General features: G+C 43.8%; 1 protein-coding gene across 7 annotated transcripts in view; it reads right to left on the minus strand.

Annotated features, from left to right (window-relative positions):
- Positions 1-25370, minus strand: part of MEGF11 (multiple EGF like domains 11) — a 250824-nt gene that overhangs the window by 109176 nt on the left and 116278 nt on the right. For 5 of the 7 annotated variants that reach the window (XM_063169984.1, XM_063169981.1, XM_063169982.1 and 2 more), the window contains exon 7: positions 11424-11498. The exons of the other annotated variants lie outside the window; for them this stretch is intronic. In XM_063169984.1, coding sequence (XP_063026054.1) covers positions 11424-11498 — 75 coding nt within the window. The remainder of the gene's footprint in view (positions 1-11423; positions 11499-25370) is intronic. 7 annotated transcript variants of the gene reach the window in all.

Raw genomic sequence — 25370 nt, forward strand, 5'->3', positions numbered from 1 at the left:
TTCCCAGGAGCCCACAGCTTCTCGGGGCACCCTGTGCCGGGGCCCCCCCACCCTGCCAGGGAACAGTTCCTTCCCAAGATCCCATCCATCCCCGCCCTCTGGCAGTGGGAGCCATTCCCTGTGTCCTGTCCCTCCATGCCCTTGTCCCTCTCCAGCCCTGGAAGGGGCTCTGAGGTCTCCTGGAGCCTTCTCTTCTCCAGGCTGAACAACACAGTCCCAGTTTACCACCAATGATCACTAAAAGAACATTATATTAATCAGCACCAGCAGTGACCAGTCACAATTGACCCAAACCAGTTGTCCTTTCTGCCCTCACATCTTTCATAGGTGTGAAAGCTCAGAGAAAATATTTGGCTGTAGGTGAGCAAAACACAGGAGTACGTAGACCCAAAGGAATCCTGTACTTTCCTGCTTTCATGTGTGCAAGCAGAACTGGGGGAGGAAAACAAGGTATGGAAAGTATTAGACAGAAAAAGGGAAATCACTAAGAGTAGGAGGAAACAAGGAGAAGAGTATGTAGGAAAAGAAAATTGAGATAGGTTAAAAGAAGGCAAAAACCTAACTACATAAAATCCCCCCCCCACAAAAACAGAGAGGAAAATAAAGAGCTGCATGAAAGAGCACATGAATTCCTGCTGTCCCTGCCTTAGTGTCCCACATAATGTGTCCCTGAAAATAATGAAGGTCACCAGCACATTATAGGAAGTAGTGAGCAATGAGAAGCCCATTAGAACCAGCACAGAAATGATCAATTTGTTTATCCTTGTTATCTGAAAACAGAAAACAACATGGGAAGGGGATGAGTTCATCTTGCTCCCCCAAGGCTTTTGTTCCCCAGCTGCTTCCCCTCCCCAGTGCCACGCACATGACTCCTGCTTTTTCCTCCTGGATAGGCAGGGAATAATGACTGACTGTAATAAAATAAATGGCTGCTTCTTGCACACAAGACATCTCCTGTCTGATTTCCTGGGAGCTGCATTAGCAGGGTTTATAAGTCAATTTTTAAAACTCAGGACAGCATTAAAAAACTGACAAATGCCACTCGGTCACGTCCCTGTTGTCACAGTTATTGAGGCCCCTGGAGAGAGTGTCAAAGAAATAAAGCAAATTTCTTTTTTTGCTTAATTTGTGTCAATTGATTTCCTATTTTTAATTAATAATTCTAATTATGATGCAGCAAATTTACCCAACAGACACAACTGGTTTAATCAGCATGTATTGATTGTAACAGTAGAATTATCCCAGTGTTCCTGACACCATTGATTTTCTGTTGTGTGACTGTAAGAAAACAGCAGCTGGACAGACTCTGGTGTCAGCTCACGGTGCTGATGATCCCTGAGCTATGAATTGGTGCTCCTGACCTGACAAATAAAAACACAGGCATTATCTACTGCTTCAGCACTCCAGAGAAGGAATCTGGTGATTACAGTATGGCTCAAATAAGGGGTTTAGTCACAGCAGTAGCAGCAGGAACGTGAAGGTGGGAGACACTGCTTTGAGGCAAAAAGGCAGCAGTTAGAAAAGTCCTTGTAAAATGGAGCTAAATCATTTGGTGTAAGGTCCTAATTTGTCCTTATTTTGGACAGCTCCGAAATGCCTCTTCAAGCGCATGCTTAAATATCCAGGATAAAGACTTTAGGATATTTTTGAGCCTGAGTCTCACATTTTGTAGAATGCTCCTCTCTGATGGAGCTCCCAGAGGCTGCAGAGTGTCCAGGCCATCAACACCTGGTACAGCCTGGGCTCTCTCAAATGTCACTGCTGTCCCCAGCTTCTCCAGAAGCAGAGCACTGGCCTGAGAAAAGAAAGAGAATTTACAGAGAAGGCACAGTGTGACCTAAAGTGCTGTTTAGCCCTTTTGCTGGAGTCACTGAGATTTCTGCAATTTTCTGCTCATCGAGTTCCAGATTCTGCAGAAATTATATTAAAAGCCCCTTGAAGCAGCACAGAGAATTCTGATCCATTTGCAATTTGAACATTCCAACTTTGAAAGTGTTTAAAGGCTTTGCAGGAACAGGTGGGTTTGAACTGACCCTCTGGACCAAAATGTTCCCAGGTTTGGAAGGAAAAATGATGAGATCTGAAAGCCAGAGCAGTACAGAGGGGGGTAAGAAAAACCGAGGTGGATGGCACTGCCTCAGCCTGGGCAGGCAGAGACACCCCACCGTTCCCAGAAGGAGCAGAGGGCCGAGCATTCCTTTACCTGAGCTGCAGCCTGGGATGGAACCAGCCTCTGGCAGAGGTGTGAATGGGACAGTCTGATTTGTTTCCTTGCAGAATTAATCACAATGGAGCAGAAGATAATTCCCCAAGTTTCCCCTCATTTGGTTTTCCACAATAACTGACAATATGAGCACATTTAGCAGAAAAGGCTGCCGTGGTGGAGGGGAAATCACTAGTAATAGAAAAATTATAATTTTTCCTGAAGCTGTTAATTCATATTAAACATTTTCAGTTCTGCTTACTCAAACTATAATGTGTCAGGAATAAACATGTGATTATACTAGTTAGCTTTTTGGCTAAAATATTTGGAACAGTAAAATTGATAGATAATTACAGTAACAATTATTTGTTCCCTGCCAAACCTGCACTAAGGCATGTCTGCCTGCAGACTTACGCCTTTTTAAGCAAAAAAAGATAAGCAGTACACATCATACATTTTGAATAATGAAAAAGATATCCTATGGCCAGCGTTTCAGAGGTGGAAACAGACTGGGGTTTGATTCAAACCATATCTATTTATGTAAAATGGGATTTTAATTGGAGCTACTTATCCCCATGATACAAATGGGGCAATGAAAAATGATTGATGCACTCGGGTAATTATTGTTATAGCACCTTGCAAACTACAACAAAAAAACTTTCATGTACATAATGGCTGTTTAAATTTTAATAAGATACAGAACTGCTTGTCAGTAGGCAAAATATTAATGCTACATTTTGAACAATATTTATATTTAAATACAAACAATATTTAACTGAAAAATCAGAATCCATGAGAAATGCTGGGTGGGTTTGTTTAAGTGACGAATAGATTTATTTTGGAAACATACAGAAGAAAGTAAAAAAGGCAGTAACTGGTTATTTTTTACATTGAGGACATCCAAAGATGATACAGCACAAGCTCTCTGTCTCCCAAAGTGTAAAAGGAGGCAGTGAGTGCGATGGTGCAGATATATCTGGTCTCATAAGAGTCACTGTTGCTGCTTCTCCATTTCTACCTAACAGCAAAGGTTAAGAGTGCAAACCCAGTTTTTGTTCATTATTATACAGCATGAATAGCAATATAAATTCTTAATAATTGTTATACCTAGGGGGGAAGTAAAGCAATTCTGCTCATTTAAATGAAATGAAAGCCGAGCGCTCCAGCCATGCTTCCCCTGCGCAGCCATGGAACGCTGCCCCAGCAGGACCTGAGGCTGCCCTGCTCTCTCCATCACTGCCACATCAGAGTTCCTGGGAGCCAACAGGCTCAGAGAGGCTCTGACAGAGCACAGGACCCGGGCAGTGCAGACACCAAGAGCAAGAGTCCTGCTGGAGATGAGTCTTCTGCAGATAAAAAAGCTGCAGCAAAGAGTCTGTCTATACAATCAGCTCGTGTCATTTGTCAGGGAGGGAAGGTCTACGTTAGCCTGAAAAAAATGCCAAGAAGCTGCTTGGAAGAGAAGAGGGTATTGAATAACAGACCAAAGCAATCAAGACCTTCTCTGGTTATAATCTCATTTGTGCATTGACAGTATTTCAGTCAATAGCCTGTCATGCACTAGCCAAGAGTTGTATTGCAAAAATGTTTGGGCCATCATCTCAAATTTCATAGCTGGTGCCCTACAAGGTCAGAGAGTGCAATCATTACTCTTAATAGGGTGAGTGATCAAGCCATAAATCCAGCAAAATCAAATTTTACTTTGGTGTTTCCTATAAAGAAAAATAATAAAACTCCCAAAACATTAAATTTTTATATATCATCATTTTGAGCATCCAGATCCCATTGCATCAGGAAAATCAGAGGCCTCTGCATATAAAGCATGATCTCACTTTCACTGGAATCCGTGACAAGTTCTCACTCTCTCTTTCAGAGAAGTAGGGGATAATCACAGAATCACAAATGCTTTGAGTTGAAAGGAAGCTTGAAGATCATCCCATTCCACCCCCTGCCATGGGCAGAGACACCTTCCACTATCCCAGAGTGCTCCAAGCCCCAGTATCCAACCTGGCCTTGGACACTTCAGGGATGGGCACCTGTGACAGGACCTGCCCACCCTCCCAGGGAACAGCTCCTTCCTAACTCCTGATGTAAATCTCTCACTTTTAGTTTAAAACCAGTCCCCCTTGTCCTATCACCATCTATCAGTGTAAAAAGTTACTTTCCCTGTTTTTTATGACCCTCTTCAAGGCTTCAGTGGTTTCTCCCCAGAGCCTTCTCCTCTCCAGGCTGAAGAGATATTTCATAATTCTGTGTAGTTCTGGATGCAGATGGTCACATTCTGGATGCTTCTATTGGACCAAGCAAATGCAAAGCAGAACAGGGAGTTTGGCACATCCTCTCCCACCCCAGCAGCTGCAGTTCCATCACTGCAGTGAGAGCTTTCCTGCAAGTAAACACCTCGATGGAAGTAGGGTCAGCACATAGGATCAGTTAAACTCTGTCACTCCACAGATTTGTTTTGTTTCCTGAGCCCCTCAGTGACCCTGACTCAAGCACAAAACCCCAGATGAAGCCCTCAGATCACGGCACTTGGTTTGGTTTGCATTGAGGAGCAGCTGCCCTGTGGAATGAAGGGAGCAGTGGTGCTGTTGACTACAGACAGGAGCAGTTGGTTTAAGCCATGACAGCATCACTGCACTGCTCATTTTTGTATCGCATTGCAGCTCCAGAATATAATTGAACTGTTTGGCTTTTGAGTGCCTTTTCGTTGGAAATGCAATATTAATGAACCCTACTGAGCTTCCCCAAACAATAACAGGGATATGAATAAAAAATTACCCCTAACTGTCCTGATTCTACATGAACCTTCCTAACCCAGCTATATTTAACACAAAAAAAGGGGAAAAATACCCAAAGTAGAAGACATGAACAAATGAAACATGGATCAAGGGCATTTTGCTTAAATCCCTGATTTGATCAGTTCAAGATATGTCCCTCTCATATACCAGTAATCACCTGGATACAGGGTTTAGCAACTAACTCTAATTATAGAGATGTTGAGCAGTGATTTTTTTAAACTGAGAGTTAAGCTGAGAAGAGCTTCTTGACTAGAAGCCAGTGTGCTCAATCAATTAAATTATCATAAGAGAAGAAGAATCAGACCAAGGGGGAATGCGGATGTGGATGTGAGCTGATCATTAGCACAACTGAACTGTCACCTCGGTGGAGGCTGGAATGTGGCCATGCCAGGAGATTGATGGATGCATTTTGCTCAGCAGAGAACAGCCCACAGTGAATTGCTGATAAGATCTGAAAATAAATCTTCCAATATTACAAGGCAAGGTGGAACTGCAGCCTCTGCAGCCTTGCTGTGGCCCACGGGCTGAGCAGCTCCTCCTGTCTGCCTGCTCCCAGGGCCTTTCCTGGGCTGAAGGACGTTCTTCTCCCCCTGTTATAGCATGTTGTACCCATGAGGTGACACAGCAGCTCATTAACACTGCAAGTGGATGAGCTTGGGAAGATTTGGATGGGTTTGTGTGGCTCAGAGATGCAGGTTTTCCCTGTAACTACTGTTTTTCTAGATGACAACTCCATGTCTGCCTATTAGAGGAAGGAGAGACTGACTGGAACCACAGCAATTCAAAGCCAAAAGGCAACGTGGGATGGAGGGGGTGTAAGGATGAAGCTGTCTGGCAGGTTGGTTTCTGGGATGGGGGTATTATTGACCTGCAGAGTACCTGTGAAGAGGGGATGGATGTCAGACAGCTCACTGAGAAAGGTTTCTTTGCTGTGTTCAGCTATTTTAGTCCTCACTGTTCAGGAAACACAGCTTTAAGCTCCCTCAGTAGAAGGAGAGACAAAGACTGATCTTGCCATTTAGAGTCAAACCTTAAACAGACAGTGGGAGATTCACAGTGAATTCATTAGGTGCCCACAGAGTCCTCAGAAAAAGGAGGCCTGAGTTACTGTCACGATCCCCTGGCTTGCAAACTACAGCAATGTGACTCTGGAACCAGAAATCAGGGTATAAATCATGAGAAGATGCGAACTTCCTTCATTCCTCACTTAGGAAGTTTGTGCTGTAAGAGATGTGAGGCTCATTCCTGTCACTCCTCCAAGGGAATGGCTTTACAAATGATTATAAATATCATTATTTAACTCCTGTGGGAGCTCAAAGACTCCCAGATCTGCACTATTCTGAAAAGGTATGAGCTGTGTGTGAGACTCGAAATGTCTTGTTTTGATACTTTACTGCAAGTAGATGTTTATGGAACACAATGTCCAAATTGAGAGACTTTATTCCCAAAATTGCCTCCTAGATAAGAGTCACACTGGCTGATGTCTGTCTGGCATGGACAAAGCTCCCAGATCCCCCTTAAGAGTCCAGAGCACTCTAATTAACACTGTGGGTAGTGAGTTGCCTTTTTATAGCGTGTGAAGTCCATAAAGCAAAGCCGTTTCTACAGCTGCCCACTAAACCTCACACCCCTTTAAGGGCATGGTGAGATCTCTCCCAAAGCTTTGTAATATTCCTGTTCCAAGGGTTTTTAGTGTCAGTGACAGATGGCCAACTTAAAGCACAAGGAAGAGCAGCTCTTAACTTATCCATAAAGTTTGAGCTGGCACAAGGAGAAGTATAAAAAATCCTCATAGTTACATGTCTCCCTGAAGAATGAAGGTCTCTATTCCTCCGTGTCCTTAAGCCACAGGGAAAGGGAAGGGTTTGTGGCAGGCAGGGCTGTAAAGCCCAGTATAAACCTGACTAAATAAATCAAAATCTTGCAACTGACCTAAGCTGACTCTCTGTTAAAACTGAAACACTGAGCTGAATTCAGATACATGGAAATGAGGTGCCAACTCTTTTTTATTTCTGGAAATAATCCAGGGCTCCCTTCTGCACTTCTGGGGTCTGCAAGCATTCGAGGCTCCTCTGATGCTGCCCTCTCACCTCTGAGCTACCTCATCAGCAGCAAAGGGATCGCGTTTGTTGCTCCTGCCGTCTCTGCCGGGGATGGGCTCAGCCGCAGCCAGAGCTGCTGGCAGCGGGAGGCAGCGGCTGCGGGAGCGCGGCTCTCATCATCCTCCTCCGCCGCCCCGGCCCCGTCAGTTCAGCCACAGCGGGGCCGAGAGCTCCGGGCAGCGGGGCAGGGCCCCGGCCCCGTCAGTTCAGCTACAGCTGCACCGAGAGCTCCGGGCAGCGGGGCAGGGCCCCGGCCCCGTCAGTTCAGCTACAGCTGCACCGAGAGCTCCGGGGAGCGGGGCAGGGCCCGCCGGGGAGCCCCGAGCCCGCTCTGCTGTGGGCACGGCCCGCGGGGCGGGAGCGCTGGGTACGGGGTATGGAATCTCAGTCAGCCTCGGGCCAGAAAATCTCCTGGCCCAAGGACAAAGCTCCCGTTTCCTCGGCTCCTTTGCTGGGCAAACTGGCATCTCCTGACTGACATGCAGATCTCTCGGTGCCCAGAGCCTTCACTGCCTACAAAAACAAGCACAACTCCTTGCAGGGAATAAGAGAATCCCAAAAATTACAGAAAGGCTTGGGCTGGAAAGGACAGAATGGTTTGGGTTCACAGGGACCTTAAACAGTCTCGTTCCAGGGATGTCAATAATATGGAGATAAATTTCAGCCTTCCTCTAGAAATGCTAAAATAATTTGTCAGCTGGTTTAGATGGCTCTGTGTGAACACTCTGTGCCCATCAGCACTCACCACTCTGCTAGTTCTTCTGTCATTCACAATTTTTTGCTGCAGTGATTCCATATTTACTCCTATATCAGTAATGTAAATATTTATAGGAGTAAGTGAAATAGCAGAGACCCACCAGAAATACATTTGATGTTTATTCCACATTGACAGCTGCTTTTTGAGATCTGTCATTTAGGTTTTATTCAATTATTAATACATGTTGTTGATAATTGTATAGTGCTGATTTTTTAATCAGAATATCCTTCAGTACTGAATCAAACATGTCAAAAAAATTTATTTTATTTGCACAGCTACTCTAATAGAACTTGCAACTAAATCTGTGATTTCATCACAGAATGAAATCAGGTTTGTGTAGAATGAACAATTTCTTGCAAAATGCTAAACCTTATTTTATTCTTTTGATTTTTCATTGATTGAATCCAAATAGCACCATAACTTATTGGTTTTCCTCCTGAAGGGAATGACATCTTTTCCAAAATCTGCACAGGATTGTGAAAACATTCAAGTTTCTCTTTGGTTTTTCTTAAAAGACATTTCATAGAATTTTCTTAAAGAGATTTTTGAGAACTTGCAACCGAGGCACCCAGAAGAGCGACTTGGCTGCTGGGCTGGCACTGCAAGGAAGCCCAGGGGGAAGAAGGAATGTCTGAGTCATCCTCCAAACTCCCTTTTCCAGGTCTCCAGCACACATCAGAGAGCAGCAGGGAATTGTTCCCAGGCTGCTCCAGAGCAGGCAGAGATGGGCTTGAAGCTGCAGGATGTTCCAGAGGCCTCGTGCTCTGCCCAGGGCAGCTCAGGAAGGACAGGGCTGGAATTCAGTGTTGGATGCTGCTTGGTTACTGAGCACGAGCAGCAAAGCAGCTTTGGCTTCTCTCCCCTGCTCCCCTCACTCTTACCCTGCTCACAAAGGAATATGATTAAGATGTGAGTTGTTTAGATCCATTTTTAATATCTCCTGATCAAAAGTGGAAGCTTAAGGAGCATGTAAGGAATGACTTTGATATTAAAGAGACAGAAAGAAGAACAAATAGTTTAATTTGCTTCTTGTCTTTCTTGGCTTGGGAATTTGAAGCAGATGTTCATATGCGAACACAAAAAACCCATATTCCATCCAAGTCTGAGCACAAATTGCCTGGATCAGAGGGAAAATGTCTGGAGAGGGATGCACCAGGGTGCTGCCTGCTGGGAGGGGTGCAGGGATGGCACAGGGAATGGTCTGAATTGTGGAAAAAATGAGGGAAGAAATCCTTAAAATGGAATAAAATACTTGCAGTAAGCTCTCCTCACAAAACAAGTGTAAGTGTGTTATTGCAGTGTATCCATGGATCTGAAAACTGGGAAAATGCAGATTGAGTATTACAGTAAGATTTTAATGGAGATCTTCAGAGACAAAGAAGGATGCAATGGTAAAAGAAAGGGGCTGATTTCTGCATCTTGAACTGATGAGAGCATGGGGTGGCACATATGAAACCTCTGATTAGTCATAAATAGGAGAAACAGACTCTCCATGTCATCCAAATTGTAAAGGGCTGCAATGTCAGATTTTCAAGAGGGTTTTGATTCATTTTGGTCTGTGCACGTAATGAGGAATGAGAGCTAAATCGCAGAAGCCAAAGCCAGGCACAGGAGAGAAGCCAATCAGCACAGAATCAAACAGGAGGCTGTGGGATATCACAGATCTCTAATCCATCACCTCAGAGAAATGGCCCTGTGCAGGAACTACCACCAGCCTTGCCCCTGCCCCACAAAGAGGCACTTTGCTCTCCAGCACAACTCCCTGCTCTCCAGGCTGACTCCAAACCTCGGGGAGAGCCAACCACTCACCTCAGTAGTGCCAGGAACAGAAGGGATGTGCACACAGGCACAGGCAGAGAGCTTCCCAAGGGTAATCCTGCCCCATGCCCTTCAACATGGAACCATCCCAGATGGACATTGTCACTGATTCCAGTGTTTCCTATGGGCTCATGATGTTTAAAATGCTTTTTAGATAGTTAATCCCCACCTCTTTTACAAGAATCTCAGGAACACCCCCAATTGTTCACATCTGGGATATCTGATCCCACAGCAAGGCAGTCCTTGAGCTCTTACCCTTTAAAGCCAAATCTAGAGCATGAAGGTATGAGTTCCACAAGTACATATAGGCATTCCAGAGGATTTATGGAGACGTTGCCAGTTATTTATTTGGGAGTTTTTATCTGAAAATGTGTCGCAGGGACTTCTGCACCTCACAGGCTCCAAGCACACCTCATATCCTCCCCCTTGGAGAGTTCTAGTCACAGTAATTCCCTTCACCACCATGTTGTGTTCTAGGCCAGATACACTTCCATTTTTGCTTCTATGTGTTCTGTATGTTCAGCTTTTATGTAGGAAATGAAAACATTTCAGAATGTCTCTCTGTGCTTAGATTTGTATTGGTAGCACAGTATATACCTTGCATTTCCTGAGCATAAACTGTGTGCAAAATCTGGCCCTTCATACAATGGGATCATTTTGGCACTGGGCCCAGACAAGAACAAAAAAACCAATTGTCTGAATTTAATCAGTTGGTGTTACTTGGCAGTGCAAGAAGTCTTTATGCAGGTATTTATTTGTCCCAGCAATAACAAGAATATTGGAATTTATATCCAGGAGATAAGCGAGTACCTTGTCACTCAAGCACAACTAACAAGGGAATTGCTATTTGGTGCAGACATGTAAATGCCAAATGCTTAGTCTGGTTATTATTGTAAATTCCATTTTTACAACCTCTTGTTTTTAAAATGGTCCCTTAATTGATTTTTAATTATATTTTTCAATGACATTTAACTACACATGCTTTGTAAATAAACCCACACACATCCCAAAATATATTAAAGGAGCAAATACCGACACAGTTGAGGTTCTCTTTTCCCTGCCTGCTCTGAGTGCTCTCAGTAGATGTTTTGCACAAGGAAATGAGATCAAAGTGGTTCTGGGTAGAAGGGGATGCAGGCCTACCATAGGCAGCCGATGCCAGAAGATTTGGTCCTCAGAGTGTTACTGATACACAACAGAATGAGGAGGATGAAGCATAAAATGAGCCAGAACATCCAATCCTGTGCCCTGTGATTTACCCAAATTGAAATATGGCCAGGACATACTGACCTAGAGCTAGTTTAATGTAAAACTCCATGAGGTCTTTAGTGCTCAGAAGAAGCTTTAACATCTGTTTAACCTCAGAATACCATATTAAGGGAGAAGCAGAAGGAGTCTCGTGTCCACAGTGGGCGTTTTGGAGGTGTCAAACAGCCCAGGTGGGCACCAGGCAGGCCTGTGGTACAATGTGAAGCATTTAAGGACATGGGACTATAAATTGCATCCATCCAGCTGCCTAAGGCACAGGTTTGGGATGAATTAAAAAACCTGACCCTTTTAACTGAAGCACTGCATGGAACTACTGAATTCCCTTCAGTTTCTGCCTCAGCATCCCTCAGGTTTGGGGTGCAGAGCATTGTGTGCCATTCAAGAGAGAAACCATGCCCAGGGCCAGGCTGGCAGCAGCTCCCTCAGATCCCACCACCCTACAGGAGCCATTGGATTTGTTGGAAACCACTCACTGTTGTAGTTGCTGTTTCCACCAGTCTCTGCCGAAGAGGTGCTGGACTCCTCCAGCCCATCAGAGGTGGCCAAATCTTATAGAAAATCAAAATAATAACTTGAAAATAACTTCCCATGCATTCCTGAAAACACTGTATAACCTTGATGAAGTCAGCAGGATAACAACAAGCGAGGACTTGCACCTTTTTCACTCAAACTTGCATTTCTGACAATTCTCACATACCTTTTCCATGGCTGGGATGTTACATTGTTATTAGCAGGGTTGTAATTTCATTAATGGTCACAAAGAAATGGAAAACACTGGAAACCCAGAATTTAGTATTTATCCAATTCCCAAGCTTAGCAATTATGGCAGAGGCATAGTGTTTTGTTGGGGAAGGAGCTGATTCCTTTATGCTGTGGCACTCACAAAACCCACAGGGCTGGGGAATGACTCTATTGATCTTGGGTACGATTCACTCCTGTGCAGAGATCCAGCACAAGCCAGCACTTCCCATAAATTTTGTTTAAGCCCCATCCTGTGGAATAAAGCAGCACGCAAATCACACATTACTGGGACAACGATGCTTTGTTCCTAAATATTGCTACTCCTGAGGAGACTACAAAATGCCTTCAGAGCTGTCAGAAATGAGATGTGACTTGCCAAAGGTCACCCAGCAGGGAGCAGAGGAGCTGGGACACATCCAGGTGCCAGAGCAGAGATCTCTGTCCTGTCCTCTGCCCTTCCCCAGGGTACAAACACGCAGTGACAGCTTCTGCCCCCCAGAATGTCTTATCAAAAATGCCTCGTGTAAAGTCTGCCTGCACAATGGGAGCTGAGTGTTCCTCACAAGCTGCATTCATTAATTCAGGCTGTTTATTTTAATTTCAATGAAACCTGATTTAATTAGGTGTTGTATGTGTTCTGCATAGATGAGTAAAGCTCTTCTGATTTTTTTTCACTGGGTACATATTTCACCTGCTCTTTTTTCTTTTTGCAGTGGTAGCTTTTGCTCACCCATACCTCCTCCTATGGGATCTGAGGAAAAAAGAATCCAATTGGCATCCCTTTCCACCCCTTAATGAAAGTAGGGTTCAGTTCCTGCCATAAGGTGAAGACTGGTAAAACATCTTTGCTGACAGTTTAAAAACTTTCAGAACACAGAAATTAAGCAAAAGGAATTGGAAATCTCAGGGACAGATTCCAGCAGACAAAAATGCACACTCAGTTCTTTAACTGACTCTAAAGAAATGTGAGTTCTACATTTCATATGTGTCACAAACTCTTAAGAACAGCAAGTGTTTGTAATGGACTTCTGGGGAAAAGAAGCTAAACCAAGTGGCAAAGTTCTCTGCACTTCTGTGTCTCAGCAAAACTGGCCATAAAATAGAGTAAACTTGTATTTGAGGGAGCTACAAGTAAAGTTTCAGATTAATCCATTCCTGAACTTGTGCTGTTGCTCAAAACAGTAATTGGAAAACAATCCTGGTAAGGTTTCATGCAGCAAGGATAAAAATCCTTCCTTCAGCACAAGTCAGTCCTGTTATTTCCTGGGGAAGGGAACAAATGTTCCTCTGGGGATCCAATAATTGTTTGTTGTTTCTTTTTAAGCAAATATATATGCACCTGTACTTATGAATAGTTATGTTTTAATTTGGCCATAAAGTGCCCAAGTGGTCCTTTAAGCATATAATTCCTCACCTAATTGCACAGCCCTGAGTATTCAGGGACAAATTGTAATTACAAGTGCAGGTTCATTCTGCATGGACAGTCTCTGTTTTAGTATTTTTAACCGCCAAAACACAAATGGTTTCAAATTACAAGAATCCCACCACTTCCCCTTTTACATCAGCACAGGACAAATTTAATAACAAATCTTGACATGATCTTGGAATTCAGGCAGGTCCAGCAGCAGGTGCTGTGAGAAATCCCCCTCTCTTCAGACACTTGAAGTGAGAGAAATGCAAGGTAGACCAAAAAGAATCAATTTGTCACAACCAGTAACAGAGAGCTGGAGCTTCTGTTTTCATTTCTGATACCTGAACTGGCAAAGCACTTCAGCAGTGACATTTATTGATCATGTAGCCTCAAAACAAAGCTGGGCAAAGCTGGACAGGCAAGAGGTATGCATTAAATACAACAGGGAAGTTCCAAAAATTGCCTTGAATGGCAGGAAAAAAAGAGAAATAAATCCCATTTATGGAGCTGGGAAGGATGGGAAGAATGCAGCCACTCTTACCAGCAAGAAAGTGTTGGGATTTTGTATTTCATGGCTTTTCCTGTCATGTTTGATCACTATTTTAGATGCAGAGGAGACACTGTGCCTGTTAATGTCACTGGCCTCAATCATGCAACCCTTAATCAAGCAGAAATCCCTGCAGCTTTGCCCATAAAAGAATTACAGACTTAGTTATAGGTTTTCTGGTGCAGATTTGACCCCTGCTGCCTCCCTGCTGCAATAAAACTCCTAAACCCTTTTGGATCATTACTCCTACAACTTGCCTGAGGGCACAGGGGGTGCAGCATCCATGGGGCTCTTTTTTGGTTTAATCCAAGAGCTGAGGATCCAGCCAGTGACTGTCCTGGCCAACACAGAGCACGAGAAACCATCTTAAACCAGGGCCAGGGCTCTGGAATTCTTGCCCCACAGTAAATCATCCCACTAACTCAAATTCCCCACAACTTTTTCATCCTTGTTCAGCCATTGCCAGAATGTCCTTTATTTAGAATAAAAAATAGGCTTCTTTAATGGCCAAAAAGGTTATTAGGATTGTTTATTCTAAGCTCTGAAATATTTGTTCAATTCTTAATTTGCTTATATGTCTTCTAATTACATCAGCATTGGGGTTCTGCCTTTGTAGTTGTAATTGGAAGCTGATATAAAACCAAGAGTAGAAAACATCAAGCATTGCAGTGACTGGAGTTGTTGTTTGTGGCATTTGTCATCTCACTGCTTGTTTACCAGAATGAAATTTCCAACGCAATTCTCTTTTTAACCTACAATATTAGGTGACAATATTAAACATGTTCACTGGCAGATGATTATTTATCTGAGACAAAGCCAAAAAAAGTCATACCTTGCTCAAGGCAGAGCCTGCAACTCATTATGTTACATAATTCAAGGTTAGAGAGGGAGGAATAGAGAATGCTTTGGATGGAAGGAACCTTCAGGAGCATCTCACTGCACCTTCCACTACCCCAGGTTGCTCCAAGCCCCACCCAGCCTGGCCTTGGACACTTCTGGAAGTGCATACAGGAAATCCTACCATCTTGGTGGCCTGGTTGTATTCAAAGGCCATGATTTCAACTGATCTTAAAATCCCCCCAAGATCAACAATAAATTCTTCTAGATTTTAATTTTCAAGTTTCCAAGAAACATTAATTACAAACCAATCTAAATGCATCATCACCTGTAGTTGATTGGCCTCAGCCGTGACAAGTGAAGTGTATTCCTAGGTGCAACCAAAGGTGATTTTTGGGATGGGGTTCAGTCTCCACAGCTGAATACCAAAACCGACTCAAGACACCTGAAATTATTCTCCATTGAGATCCACAGGAACATTTTGATAATGCCAAGGGCCATACATCATCAGAGCTCTTATTCAAGGTGCACTTCATGCTTTGCTTGCCATATTATAATAGGAAATAATAATGGAGTAATAAATGGGGAAAAATATTTTTTCTGTTGTCTTTGTTCGAATTGCTCAGTGTGTGAGAGCAACACGTGTCTGATTTTTCATCTCTCCTTGAACAGCCTGAACTGACAGATTGCCCATAATCTGTTCAACAATCTCAGTGCCAGAACATGACAATAGTCAGCCCCATGGAGCGGCTGGGCAATCTCAAAGGGAATAATTTCCCACTAAGCAATAGCTGAAGGGTGACCCAGTTGGGAGAGGCCTGGAGAGAGACACATTGCTGGTGGCTCTGAGCATGTGTGGCTCCACGCAGGCACAGTTAAAAGGCAGATTAATCTGCAGTCAGGTGTGAGGAGCAGAGCCAAGGAGCCCTGCTGGGGACCACACGGCATCCAGCCCCTTTGGAAAGCACTTTATGAATTAACCTAGGCTGGGGTTTGTTAAACTGTGAGCATCCAAAGATTCACACCAGCATTTCTCCAGCCTGATCTGTATTCCAAAGCAGCGCTGCTCACATAAATCTCTGTGCTGTTTTTTACTGGAGTGAAAGGAGAAAACCCGCCGTTAAATCAATAGGCTGCGTTGCACACCACAGTGTATGAAAGTCCTGGTGCTGTGCTTATCACTTGTGCTGCCACCAACTAATTGCTGTCCCTTGCACTTCATTATCCCCTGTAATATGGTTACAATAACAGAGGATGACAAATAAGAACCGTTATCTTCTCCAGGCCAGTCTTTCCTCGCAGGGTGAGTTCTCATTCCAATCCATCTATCTGGATGAATAAGATTTACCAGATTACACATGGACTTAAAAGGTTTAACACGAGCATGATGGAGAGCTGCCTTAGGAAATATTTTACAGGCACACTTTGGGGATCTGGCACAAAAAACTCTTTACTGCTGCTTTTGTACCCACCATGGTTTCCCTCAGCTCTCCCTGCATTGAAGGCAGCGATGCTGGCAGACAGAAAACCTGGTTCTATAAAACACTAAGCATGCCTTATGTCCTCCCTGAATCAGGTCTGCCAGTCATTCACTCACCAGAGAGGTGGTCTGATTCTTTTGATGTTAAATTAGATCCTGGAACTAATAAAACTCCCTACATTGATTATGAAGCAGGAACAGGAGAAGAATATTATGGATAGGAGAAAAGAATTTGTGTCTGGCAAGAAAGGATAAAAGTATCTGATCTTTAATGGGTGGCCTAGTTAAAGGAAGTCCTTTGTTGCAGCAATAAAGAGGAATTGTAGAAAATGTGAATGAAACCTCCAATAGCCACGTTAAGGCCACCTGGTCTCAGGTGAGGCTCAGGAAGGGAAGAGGAGCCTCTTCTGTGGCTTCCAAAGTCTCTGTAGGAGATCAGTTTTTCCCATTGGATGTAAAGGACGTGCACGGTGTCAGAAGGAAGGAGAGATGGAGAAGCCATTATTACAAAGTCTTTGTTTATGCTAAAGATCCTCAAACCATCAGTGTGGGGAGGCAAACTCAGCTGGACTACAGGAGACAGCAATGGAAACTCAGATGTTTCACCAATCAAATGAATGCATTTATAAATTATATTTCTTTCATCCCATGGCAGCTTGGCGTGTCTCAAAAGTCAGCCTTTAGCCCAGGCATCCACAGCACTCACAAACATCCCCAGTATTTGTCTCCACAACGGTGTTAAGGCACACATTTGCATAATTAAAGACACCCATAGCTGAAGTAGCACAAAATAACAAAGAACCATTTCTTTTCCAAAGCCTTCCAAACCAAATTTGAGGTAACTAATTGTCCCAATATCTGGTGCTGGAGGTAGTTCCCCCTTTTACCCTGTGCTGAGCTCTCTGTAAATTTCAGCATTTTTCTAACTCCTTCTGGAGATATTTTGATGTTCTAGATGCTCTTTTTGTTTTCTGCTTGGTTCCAAACCAGTTATAATCAATAATTTCTCTCAGAAAACAGCATTTCATAAGTGTCCATAATTCTGTATAAACTGGCTCTAAATACCTAAAGACCCCAACAGTCCTCAAAAATAAATCTGAACATGCCCATGAATCATTGTCTCATTTGTATTATTTCAAATGCTCTGCTAGCTAATGATGTCTTGAATTGGTTTATTATTATTATAACCTCTCTGATAGTTAAATCAATCAAATAATCAGTGCTGCAGTTCATCAAATATACACCTCCAGGAAGATGCTGCTTCCCTTGCATAGTGCTGAGGAAAACCAGCATCTCTTTATTAGAGACATGATTAGTTTGTCTTAATATACTAGAAATGTGGTGAAATAGTGCCTTGGAGGTAACAGCTAACTATTTTTGCATATGATTATAGCATTTTGTTTTCCTTAGAAAGAAAGAGATGCGAATTGCACTGCACCAGTTCCATGGTGGAGTCACTGGTGTGTCCTGGCTCCATCTGTTACTCAGCACTGCTTGGTCTCAGGCCCCCTCCCAGAAACCCACCCAGCCCCTTTCTCCTCACAACTGTGCTGCAGCACACTGAGTTTGCTTTTTCCCTTGTATTAAGCCAGTCTTTCAGGGGCCTTGCTACATCTGTGTGGGTATCAGCTTCTCTGTGAACAGCATTAAAAGGAACTACTTAGCACTGCATTGACATTATCATGGCAAATTGCTTTAAAATATCACTTGTAACTGTAATATTAGCACAATAAAATATTTTAAATTTGCCTACTGTGTCTCAGAGCTTGCCCTGATGGTGAATTACTCCTCATAGTACATTAACAACGATTCTAGTAATTGTCAGGAGCACTGATGGACATTTTGTTCTCTCCCATGAAGGGAGATCACAGCTCCAAGGACACAGGCAGTTTATTAAATTTCATAACTCTTGCTTTCAGGTATGTGATGTGGAAGACTTACACCTATATATCAATTATAAATTTATTGAGCTAATAGCTGGTAGGATTAGAGCATCTGCAAGCTGCAGTTTTATGCAGAGCTCAGGATCAAGGCTTCCCGTGCAGTGCCTCCCATTACAGCCTAATAAAGATGAATGTGGCCAGTGTTGCTCAGAGAGAGCGCTCACTAAATGAAGAAAGCAGCTCAGTGAATGTGGAATCTGTACAGAAGCCAAACCCAACTCCTTTTTCTAACTCAGAGATGCAACATTTGGGCAGCTGCCCAAGGAAGGGAAGAGAAGGAAAACCAAGTCTGTATGCATTTTTATTTCTCACTGACTCTAAGCCCACAGTTATAAAACCTAACTAAATTCTTGATTTCTTTATATGAGCTGTTCCAGACTCTTTAATCCAGGATTATAGGAATGTAATTGATATGCAGGCCATGTTAAATGCATTATGGTAACTCTGCAGTTAGGGAAGTAACATATTCCCACTAAATTTCAGTATGATGCAGTCCAAAGTGAAAACAAGATAAAAGGAATTCAGAAGATGAGAACTCAGTGGGGTTTCATAATCCTCAGCATGTGCACAGTTGAGAGGCAGAGCTCCAAATGACCTGGACAAATCTGCATAAAGTTTTTTAGCAAACATAAATGAATTCCTGAAGTAATCACTCCATCAACACATGGGATTGTATCTCCACCTCTCCCACTCTTCACTTCTGCTTGCAGAAGTCTTGCATAATAAGTAAAAACTGCACTTGCAATGTGCTATTTTTTGAGCCTTTAGGATGAACACTGTTCAACCTGACTACCAGGTGGATATATTTAATAATTTATCAAAAATATCTATGCTGTGCCTGATTCCAAGAAGAGAAATAAGGAATGATAGTCTGTAAACATTAGTTTGCTACACAGCTTTCAGAATCTAAAGGCTGAACACCAATGTAACCTCTGCAATGCACAAGGGAGAGAATTTGGCATTGACAGTGTGTTCCAAATTTGACCCATCCCTCTGAGGAAGGTTCTGAAAGATGGGATGGTTAAAAAGTTAGCTTGGAAAGGAAGTTCCATTTGGAAAGCAAAAGTCAAATTCTGGTCAAACTGAACCAATCTCACACAGTTGGACTGGATGATCCTGTGGGTCTCTTCCAGCACTGATTCTGGGCATGACCTGACACACCAGGCACTCTGCAGAGGTTAGCACAGCTGGGAGTGACTTCCAAAGTGCTCCTGGACAGTGGGGAAGCTCCTCGCTGGAGAGCATCCCCAGCAGTGCATTCCAGTCCTGCTCTCGGTACTGGGCTGCTCCCTGAGGGTCCTGGGTGCACAGGACAGCCCTGCCCAGCCTCCCTGGGGTGCACCCCCAGCCCAAGGAGCCAGAGGCTGCATTTCAGCTCAGCCCTGGAGCCTCAGCCACCGCCTGAGCTCAGCTGGAGCTGTGCTGGTCTCCAGCCCTGTCCTGTGCCTGCCCAGGGACGCTGCTGATCCCATCCCATGGACTCAGACCCAGCCTGACCTCACAGCAGCCTCCTCAGCAAGGACCTGCCTGGTCCTTCTCATTTAAATAGGGTTACATTTGCACATTTCTGAAACAATGGATTTGAAATCAGAGGTCATTTGTTCACAGTAATTAGTGTGTGACATCACTCCTGCTAATGTTCAACATATGGTCTAATGCAATACTATATTATTTATTGCTACATTATGTTACATAAGTGCAAAGCATACAAAGAGTCAAGCAGCTGAAGCCTGCACTTGGTTATGTTAATCCTCTCAAGTACCACGGTATTTCACAGCACCTCTTAATAGCCAAATCTTTGCTGCATCTCTGCTGCCTGGCAGTCTGGCTGGGAGAGATGTGGGGGATCCATTCCTGTAGCTGAGATCTCACCCTGCCTGCAAGTGCCTCACCAGATGGTCAGCATATTGCATTTTCCCCTTGGTAACATCCTTTTTTTCTCCCTGCATCTGGAACTCAAGTAGGAAAATACTTCTGTTGTTTCCTGTAGTGCTGGAGGTAGGGATGTATCCTGCAGGGTGCAGCTGCCCATGTCTGTACAGTGTGTTAAGCTGAGATACACCTGAATTTTGGTGCTCACTTCCCCCTCTCACAGCCTGGTGATGCAGCAGGCAGGGAACTGCTGTCTCTTTGATCAAGAATTTCCACAAAACAATTGCTTATTTGATCTCAGGTGCTTGAATTGTTGCTTATACTACTCCAATGCTGTTTTGAAATGGCTTTTAACATTCATGACTTTCATCCTAAGACGCCTCTGTTAGTTGATCAAAAGGTATTCTTGACCCCATTCAAAGTTCTGGAGCTCTTCCTGCCTATTGTCCCCTAATTAGAGCCCCAGCCCCAGCGTGCTGCTCCTCTCCAGGGAACACTGAGTCACACAGGAGGTCACTGGCAGGAGCCTGCAGCCTCTGCATCGTTCCCTTGCTCTCAGCACCAAGGAATGGAATGGCTTTTTAAAAATCCTGTGTTTGCATTAACTGGTAATATGTTTGGGAGGGAATGACTTTTTTATTGTAACATTTTAGCAACAGCTCAGAGCTTTGAAAAGGCATCATTTTAATATGCACAGGGCTCACCTCCTCAAAGAGCTGATACTCCAAAACTCTTTTGAAAAGAGTTACACACATTACACAGCATTTTAGGAGTTCATTTCCCAGCAATTCCAATTTCTTTAGAAAACAACATCCTGAAATCACCAATCATTCCAGAGCCTCCACAGCTTGGCAAACAGGGAGTCCAAATGCGCTGCCTGGGCAGTGCCTGGGGGGTGTCCCTGGTGGCACCAGGTGCCCTCCAAAGCCACTCTGTCACTGCCCTCCTTGCCTGGACAGGGGACAGAAAATACAACCTTGGGGTCTGCAGAGCTCTTCCTCTCACGTGTTCTCACTCCTCCCACCAACTGCAAACGCACAGCTTTGGGGTTTCCCCATCTCAACTCTGTTATTCCAGTGAAGCCCTGAGAGGCTCAGCCTTGCCCAGGGCTGGGTCTGTCTTGGAGCTGGCCAGCGTTGGCTCCAAGGGACACTGGGGAGCTTCTGGCAGATTCTCACAGAATCTTCTCACTCCTGTGGTCCCCCACAACCAAACCTGGCCCTGCAAACCCAATGCAGTGACTGCCACTTTTAACTGGCCCCAGCAGCCAAAGGCAACATCCACATAACCCAGGAAAGAATCTTCAGAAGAAGAATCTTCAGAAAGAATCTTTCTGCAGAAGAAAATCTTCCAAAGTTCTTCATATCAGGACTCTGAATCTTACTTTCAGAATTGATAGAAAGTTTAAAAGCTGATGTGTGACTGGGTTTAAATGTGTAAATTGTTGATGCTGCATCAGATTTCTCTGTGCTGTCTGAGGTGGTTCTGGCTTTGCTGGAGCACGTGTGGGGCATCAACAAACCCAGGTCTGGCTGCCAGCCCCTGGAGCTGCACAAAGCTCCTTGGACTTGGGCATGTTCTGGCATCACAGCTACACAGATCCTACCTCCATTTTCAAAGTGCAATGTTAGACTTTTAGACTTTTGAGAATTTCCCTCCAGTTATTCCTCACTAATGTCTCTCAATGAGGTCAAATTCCTCTTCCCCTTTTACAATTGTGTAATACCTGCTTTTCTCTCCAGACTAATTTTGTTTTATAAACTATTAGCTTCAAGGAGTTACTGCAGAGTAACACTGTTGTGTGATCAGAATATAAACCAGAGGGAATTGCCTGTGTGTGTTCTGATCTATACCATTCCATCAGTCTCTCCTTTTCCCTATTTTTTCACTCTCTGTTAGTTATCCCTCCCAGACATCTTCCAAATCCCTTTATTGGGTTTTGTATTTAACAAAGAAGCAATGAACCCACAGAACTCTCCCTTCATTACCAGAGTATTGTAATAGCATCTTCCTTTACCCATAAATAGCATTACAGCACTGTGAACATCTGCACTGTGGGAAGAGAAAATGGAATTGTCAACGGCCTGAACCACATCAGCTCAGAGACTCCTGGCTAAAAGACCTTCCAGTCATGATATTTTGCATATTCAAAAGCACAACCATATCTGGAAAGCTTGATTTGCTTTAAGACATTTAAGATTCCTCTGATCTCTCTTCAGAAGGACCGTCAGCGCACCTAAAGAAAATTTACATCTTCATGTGCCAGGACATGGAAAATTGTCTCAGGAATACGATATAACTCTGCAAACTTGAGTCAAATGTTTTTTTTTTTTTCTGTGGATCTATCTAGAAGAGACAATTTGACAGTGTAGGGTGAGGAGTTTATTCACAAGCACTTCCTAACCCACTTAATTCTCCCCTGGCTTTCCAGCATCACCCACACATTCAGCCCAGAACCACATCACGTGGCTCAGACCATGTCCCTTGTCTTGTGGGGCAGCTGAAGTCATAGAAATCTCTGAAGTCCTTAAAGCCTCCTAAAGAGCAATGACCAGGGTGCCATATCCCACTGACTTCCCATAAAGGAATTCCCGTGGAAGTCACTGGGATCTCACATAAAACAACCAGTGCTGGATGTCTTCCCAAGCAATTCTTCTCTTCAAACACAGGTTCCAGCTTTGGAGATGGACATGAGTTCTCATTACTGCCAACAATTTTTACATACCTAATTAATTCTCTGAGCTCCCTATTAAAACTTAGTGTAGAGTTTGGCCACAGCCTAGATGAGGCCTTTTTGCTGGAGAAAATTCCACCTATTTGATATGAGATTCTGTCAGATTTTAAGAAAACTGGAACTAACCTTGACATTTGAGTCCCACAGACATTTCATCCAAGAAAAACTGGATAAAGATGACAGATTTGATGGCAAAGAGTGTTTTTTCCTGTATAGGATGAGAAGAGCTTATCATGCTTGGATAAAAACAAAGTCAAACTTGACTCATACTGATTTATACAATAATCTAAATAGAACTCTTGAAAGATAAGGAGATGTGGAAGAGACAGGGATGCAGTTCTCTATTACTGATTATACTTTAGGCTGTGGATAAAGCCAGAAAGCCCAGAAAGCCTTCTCCAATGTCCTGGGATCCTTTCCTCCCAGAAAGCCTTCTCCAGTGTCCCTGGGATGCTTTGCTCTCAAGTCAGAGTGCTCTGCATGGGGATGCTCAGGCATTAGGCACACAACTGATGGGCTTTTCCAAAGCTGCTCTAAGAGCAGCACTTACTCCAGCCAGACACCCATAGGCTTCAACTGAAACTATTTCAAAGCATGAGATTAATGTTAAGCCTGTTCTGAAAAGCTTTGCTGAAGTAGGTTTAACAGAGCAAGGAGAGCATATGTAAAGGAATTCACAGAGCTGGAGCTGGGCAAAGCCAAGCAGAGTCAGGGGCTGCAGGAATGGGATCCCAGCCTCACACAGAATATCCCCAACCACAAGTAATGAACGTGCCTGAAGGGGGATCCAAACAGGGCTTTGCTGCTGTTGGTGTGGAACTTCCCCCATCTCTGCCTCATTCCACTTCCTTTGTTTGTTCACTGATGGTTCATCCCTGGCTCCAGGGAAGAACACCTCACCTGAAACAGTTTAAACCCCAACTCAGGGCTTACAGACCCATCCCCAGCAATCCAAAGAAGACTCCTTTTGAAGTACAGTTATGTTTGAAAGCATGTTTGTGATAATTTTTTTGGTAACTCTTCCTTCTGGAATGTCCAGGTGGGCCCAGGGCCTGGGAGAGCCCTGAACACCCCAAGGAGCTGTTATTTGGTGGCTCAGCCTGTCCTGGGCACTAAGGGGACCAGGGACAGACTGGATGCTCCAACACCAAAAGCTGCTGCAATGTGTAAGAGGCTGCCTCTGTCTCTTCCTTCTCCTTGCAAGGAATGAAGAAGAGGGACATAAAACCTCTCAGTCAGTTGCTGAAGTCTTCACTGTTGCAAAGACAAAGTAGTTGGAAAGGAGCTGGAGTCATTTAGCAATTAACTGACATTTTAAAAAACAATTCTTTTGCAAGATTCAGGCAACTCTTTTTATTATCTAGTTAATGGTAGCACTTAGAGAAGCTAATTTTATGTGTAATAAAACTTCATTACTATCCCCTCTTCAGAGAGAAGGGTGCAGAGGACAATTGGAATAAGAAACATATGGTTTCTGGTACTTTCTCAGTCATATACGTGCATGTGATGCACTATAGGTGCCTAAAACCTTCTCCTTTGTCTTTTCTCCCCTCTTGCTTTCCCTTTCTGCTGTGCACTGCTGTATTCCTTCATGTCAGAGGTCACCTATCAAATACTACTCTGCTCTTTTTTTTCCAATCACCAATCAATGATGAGGACAACAGAAGGTTAGAGCCATTTTAAAAATAGCATTGATGTTTCTGCTTGCCAATATGGGGTCTGGTGAGTCTCCTGCAGGCAGAGATTCCTAAGGAGAATGTTCCAGAGCAGCAGAAGTGGGAGTGATGACCCCCCATGTGCTGCAGCTCAGGGAATGGGGATGAGCTGCCTGGCCAAGCCCTCTCCAGCCTTTGGATCCTTGTGGGAGCTGTCAGAGCAGCAGTTGGAGACGAGATGGAAGAGAAGTGAAGGCTGAGCAGGGAGCATTGTCACTCTGCAAGGTGACAGGATGGCATGGCTCTTAACTCTTTTTCAATCAGCAGAGTTTTTCAGCTAACCCACCCCAGTTCCCATGGAGTCATTGTTATTAACCTGATATTGATGGTATCCAGAGTGACAAAAGTGGACAGGTTGACATTTCACATAATATAGATTTTAAAGCAAGACAAGATGGAGATCTCATAAGGAAAGTGCAGATTTGCAGAGTACACCTGCTATTTTCTAACACAAGGAAAGGAAAGAGCAACAAACCAGAGCTGGGGTTGCATAATCACCACCACAGCAAGCAGGACTTCCTCAGTGGGAAAATTCCAGTCTGTGTTAGGTCGCTGCATAATTCGGGTGCCTTTCTCAGCTGCTCCACCAGCCCCACCTCACAGTAACAACGCTGATGGCTACGGGTGAGGAGTTACAGGTTTGTGCTGTAAGAATTTGTCCATTTCACTGCTGAATCACCATCAATTGGCCCCCATTGAGGATCTGCTTGTGTCTTCCCTCTGTAGGCTCAAGAAAAAGTAGCTGGACTGTGTGAAAAAGGCACTTAATAAAATACAAACACTTCTATCACAAAGAAAGATCATCTGGAAAGTGCTGGCAAAGGATATTTTGTTCTCTCCTTTTCCTATTTGTTCTAGCAGGACGAGCCAAACTCAGCTGTCACTTGTAATGCTGCAAGCAGAACAAGCTGGTGGAAACTACAAAACTCCATTTGGAGTTGTAAGTGCTAATTTACACCGAGGGAGGAGCTGAGCCACTGGCAAATTCTGCTGGTGCTGCTCAGCTTTAACCAAAAGCAGGATTTTTCTCTGTATCTTTCACTTCTCTTAGATTTGGAGGACTTTTATGAATATGTTTAACAATGAGCACCCCAGGGACACCTTGGTAAACCAAGCAAGAGGGAGAAGAAAGAAATTATA

Source organism: Melospiza melodia, chromosome 15 (genome assembly GCF_035770615.1).
Source record: "Melospiza melodia melodia isolate bMelMel2 chromosome 15, bMelMel2.pri, whole genome shotgun sequence".
Lineage (NCBI taxonomy): Eukaryota > Metazoa > Chordata > Aves > Passeriformes > Passerellidae > Melospiza > Melospiza melodia.